The sequence below is a fragment of the Juglans microcarpa x Juglans regia genome, chromosome 2D, assembly GCF_004785595.1.
Source record: "Juglans microcarpa x Juglans regia isolate MS1-56 chromosome 2D, Jm3101_v1.0, whole genome shotgun sequence".
NCBI lineage: Eukaryota > Viridiplantae > Streptophyta > Magnoliopsida > Fagales > Juglandaceae > Juglans > Juglans microcarpa x Juglans regia.
Genome location: NC_054596.1, coordinates 32,254,111 through 32,259,214, shown reverse-complemented (window position 1 = coordinate 32,259,214; position 5,104 = coordinate 32,254,111). Strand labels below are relative to the sequence as shown.

Below are 5,104 nucleotides of genomic sequence, written 5' to 3'. Positions count from 1 at the left end.
GTTGCCTTTGGAAACCCCATCAATATTAAATTTGAGGGTGCCAAAAGGAGGGAAGAGCTACTTCACCAAAGTTGGCCTCTTAGCCCCGAATGATGATCCGAGAAATGTGAAGAGACTGAAGGGCGGAAGCATTTAAGTTGAGCAAAAGAAAAGAGGTTTAAGAAGGATTTTGAGATTTCTAAGCCAACTAACGATCAATGATGGTATAGAGTTAGTGAGAATGTTATCAAATTTGGCTTTATTCCTTGCAAGCCAAATCTCCCAAAAAAATAAGAGACAACAGTACGCTAGCAAGTAGATGAAATTGGTCCGAACCACTAGAGGCAAGCCACCACTGAGTGGCTTGATTTCCTCCGATACATCAACATACATCTTATACATGCATGTATACATAAAGTCATAAATACAAATATATTTATGCATGTATATGCAAGCATGCACAATCGTCATCATATTAATAGAGAAAACGGGGGGAAGGATAAGAAATTAAAGGGAAGGACGCCGGAGCCAGAACTCCGTCGAGTGCCTGCAACACTCACGAAGGGGTAGGCAAGAAAGCATTCTAGAGCTCTCACATAAGAAAAATTGCTTGGCTGGCTAGATTCACTTGTCGTATCGCTAATTTCATTTTTCAGGTCCATAAAATTTGGTTTAATATCTCTTTCTTTTTTGTTTCTACATTAATTACAAAGAGGAGCAAATTAGACCCGCTAAGCAGAAACCTAAACTCAACCAAAATAGTAACTAAATTGTAGGACTTGATACCATCTGATCCTCCAGGAAAACGTAGCAAAACAGGGAAGAACTCAGTCCCAAAATTCCAGCCAGCAGCTGGCGTTCATCCAATTATGTGAACCACATCATAATTCAACTATAAGAAAGACTGATTCGAGTAATTTTTTATGGGTATTCATGTAGGTATGTTAATTTTACACATCATAAATATGAGCAAACAAGAAGCAACATTAGGTTAAATAAGTACAACAACATTGATGATATAAAAAAAAAAAATATATGGATGAGATAAGTTCCCCCATACAGGGCTCGTTGTGTGAACAATATTGAAATAATATTTCTTTGCCAAACGAACTCTATCGTTTTTATTTCTACCTTACCTGTTTGCCCAAGGGAGATTCTGCCCTTGTTCGCAGGTCCATGGAGCAATCCACAGGATATCAAGTTTAATAGTAACTTATGTAACGAAAAAGTACCATTATTTAAGATTCACTCTTCGGTGGCTTCATGGCAATTGAAAAAGAATTTAGAGTAATGAAACATTGGAGATAATACGTAAGACCAAAGTACCACATACACAGCATCTCTTCCAGGTAACAATCTTTATCAGAGGCAATCAAGCGAAAGAAGAAGAATACTTCAAATCCCGATGCATGCCCCATGTGGCCCAGCACCTGATACTCGCAGTATATTTTTTCTAAACCATCTGGCAAACTAGCATTCATCCAGGAAAAACTCTCTTCACAAATCCTTGCAAAGAGCTCCCCATACCAGCACCAACAGTTTCCGCCAAATACTTTGCCTGCAAGAATTCACCATGACGAAGGGTGTTACACATTGCCAACTTAACGTTACCAAATGGTCATATATTTGCGAAATACAGAAAGAACCCAAAACATTAAAGAACCAAGGGAAAATGATATACCTCCTGAATGGTCTTCTTCAGATCAAAAGCATCTTTCACACGGCCATCCAAGAAAGACCATGTATCACGAAAATCTGCCAGAAAATTAGCAACCAATAGAGTAAAAGGTCATTTCCAGTACTGCATTCACAATAGCACATGAGGGTTTACACCAAAGAAAAGTTCATTAAGAAAGAACATCAAAACTATACGAACAAAATCCTCTAGATATTACAGAAAAACAAGATGGATTGTTACAACTATAGTTACCAACATCCAAGATGGGGCACATTACATAATGGGTATGACTAATTATACATGCAAAAAAAAAAAAAAAAAAAAGTTATGTTGCAAATCTGGATTCCAAAAACAAAGTAAAGAACGTGAACCTGGGGAACTATCAGTCAGCATGTATATTTCCGTTGTCGAGTATATTCCCCAAGGACAGTGCGCTTTACATACCAATCAATATCAGAGGCCTCATCACCGACAGCATGCCATATCTCATCTACAAGCATTGCTCGCTGCTTAAAACTTGTTGGAACATTCATTGGTTGTGCCTGCAGATATAATTGATAGCAGATATTTTTTGTGTTTCTTATCTTACTAATAACATCAAAGCTCTAACAAGAGGAATGGGAGCAACAGATGATACCTGAATGCTAAGAGCTTGAGGCCATTTTGATATGTATGGAGCTTGCATTTCTAGGCGAAACCTAACAAGCTCAGAGATTCGCTCGCTAGGTATCTTGCCTTTTAAGTCCTCACCCAACTCAATTCTATCGATGAGCCTTTGCAAGCACTCATCCATGAAAAACTGAAGCAAAAAACAAAGATGGGGAAAAATATTCATCATCAACTCATAAGACATGTTGAAAGAAGTTCAGATCACAAACCCCAAGTTTTATCACTAACATGCGTTAAGTGGAGAAATACTCAGTGTCCCATGCAAAATTTGTTGTTTCACTTGACCCAAGCAACTAATGAATGCAACCAGGGTAGTTACCAACACAAAACAAATGGTCCTTAGCCTGCTAATGCAAAACTTTTATAGGAAGTATACGATATTGGCATGAAGATGTTCAAAAGAAATGCAACAATTTTGGATTATTCAAACCTATTGAAAAAGCCATCTGAACTGGAATCCCTGCTGTTAACAAGATCAATTCAACACGGATGGCTAAACATAATTTATTTCAACACACCGTGACTAAACAGAAGACCACAGACACTATCGGCACGACTCAACTTAAATCAAGAGTCATATTATTATCAAAATTATTGGAGTTGTTAGGTTATACTTAAACCCGGTGGGTCTTGTGCCCAAGAATCTTAATCTTCCTAGTGCTAGAGAATATTGGCCAAAATGCCACTTGCAAACCCATTATCGAATTTAACTTTTGGGGATGTTTGGAATCATTTTTCATCACATTCCATCTCATCTCATCTCATTTCCTTTCCAAACATCATTTAAACACAAACACTTTTAGACTAATCGTTACAACTTTCTCAACTTTTTAAATAAAAAACAAAAAACAATTCAATTTTTACAAATCCTAAAACAAAAATAATATTAAAAAAAAATATTATAATAATATTTTAACTTTATAATATTTTTTATTCAACTCTTTTACTCTCATTTTTCAAAACCTAATAAATACTTATCTCAAACTATCCCGCTACTATTCACAAATCATCTAACTATTATTTACAAAATTCTTATCTCATCTTATTCCCCAAACATTCTCCAAACGAGCCCTATAAATCTTAAAAGATAGAAAATTATTTTAGTCATTGTTTTATATGCATACCAATATCGACCAAGAGGGACAAAATTACCTCCACAAGAGCGGCTTCTTTCCTTGGGAAAGAGCCAATTATAGAAGGAGAAACACCGACGGCCCTCGCACCAGAAATCATAGCAGCTTCAGTCCATCCCAACCTCACCTGTACGTCCACCATCGTTATTAATGTTATAAAGGGACTTCTGTCAGGAATTCAAAAGGGCATCGAATATTTCATCGACACTTAAAACAAACACATAGAGGGCATTAATTAAAAAAATCATTGAATTAGGCTAATCCGTAGTAGAGACAGACCACGTGGGGAAGAGTGGCATGAAGCACCCGTGCTTGCTCGTCTTCGTACTCGGCCGTCGGTCTGCGGCTATGCTGACGTCGAGCTTCATCGGCCGTTGATGATGAAGATGAAGAAGATGTTGATGAAGAGATTGGATCAGAAAAATTAGGGTTTTGAGAACGTTGATTTGGATTTACACTAGTAGTGGATAAAGGAGAAGAGTTAGCAGCGAATGATTGAAGAATGGGTGGGAGCAGAAGACGGGCATTGCTATTGCTACCGGAGGGTACACGGAGGAGGAGAACACGCTTCGCCGCCGTTCGGTACATCTCGTCGGCTCAGGGACGGCCTCTCGAGACGGGGTTGTAAGTTGTTTTCTGTTAATTTGGTGCCCGCCGAGTCTGGAAGTAGAAGAAGATCTGAGCAGATTTCTAGGTCCACGTAGCGCTATTTTTTCGCTCCACGTGTTATAGATTCCCAAAGTGCAATTTTTTTTTTTTTTTTTAAAAAACTAGAAATCGATTTCAGTAATCGAATCGCAGCATTTATCAGCCGTGACATCAAGATATACCACCTTGTTACTCCAAGTGGATTTTGTACCCTCTCCAATCCAGACCATACAAATCACCTTCCTCTAAAGCTGCTCTAAAATTGATTTCTCCTTATTAAACACTATCTCATTAAAATCCCTCATCACACGCGAAGGTTGGTGACTAAAGGGTTTAATAAATGACAAAACCCTCCATGCCTCTTCTCTCCTACTAATCTCAAGCTGTTCATAGAAACACGTGAACAACCACTTTATATTTGTGTAAACATCTGTAATCCAAGCACTAATGTGCTCCTGAGAGTATTTTTGAATTTCCACACTCAGCTCTGAGTTCCACAAAAGAATCAATTCACCCCTCCTACCCAAAGGTTCCACCACAAAACAGCTATCAAAATTAAGCCTTTTTTTTTTCAAATAATCAAACATTCCGGCTTTTATTTTACTCTCCATCACAAAGATTAAATTGGATTTCTTTTGATAGTATACTATCAAGTAAAGGTCTTGAAATATCTACGAGTTCCAACCTCTCGACAGTTTGAATTTAAAATTTTCATGATGATTGACGGGCCGATCAATAACCACCGCCACTATATCAGTTTCCGAATTGTCATTATCACTGCCTATAGTTCTTGCCTTCTTTGCCACTAATGTGTCTAATTCATCATTATCTTCATCGATCAATCCTCTTTTATACTGAGAATTTACAGAGAAAGTCTCAGAATGCTTACCTCTTACCCGAGCTCTCATCTTCCATGTTCTGTGTCTCTGATGCTTTTCTCTTGGGCTATTGCTTGTGATTTCTATAGTAGTATCTGTTTCCCTCACCATTGGGCCCT

General features: G+C 37.9%; 1 protein-coding gene across 1 annotated transcript; it reads right to left on the bottom strand.

Moving 5' to 3' along the window:
* Positions 1 to 1,072: 1,072 nt before the first annotated feature.
* Positions 1,073 to 4,204, bottom strand: LOC121250721 (ubiquinone biosynthesis protein COQ9, mitochondrial). Its single transcript, XM_041149916.1, is given in 7 exon segments — positions 1,073 to 1,537; positions 1,661 to 1,734; positions 2,029 to 2,079; positions 2,082 to 2,199; positions 2,295 to 2,456; positions 3,479 to 3,586; positions 3,739 to 4,204. Coding segments are annotated over 7 exon segments (903 nt in total). The 5' UTR covers positions 4,048 to 4,204; the 3' UTR covers positions 1,073 to 1,456.
* Between the last annotated feature and the right edge of the window lie 900 nt (positions 4,205 to 5,104).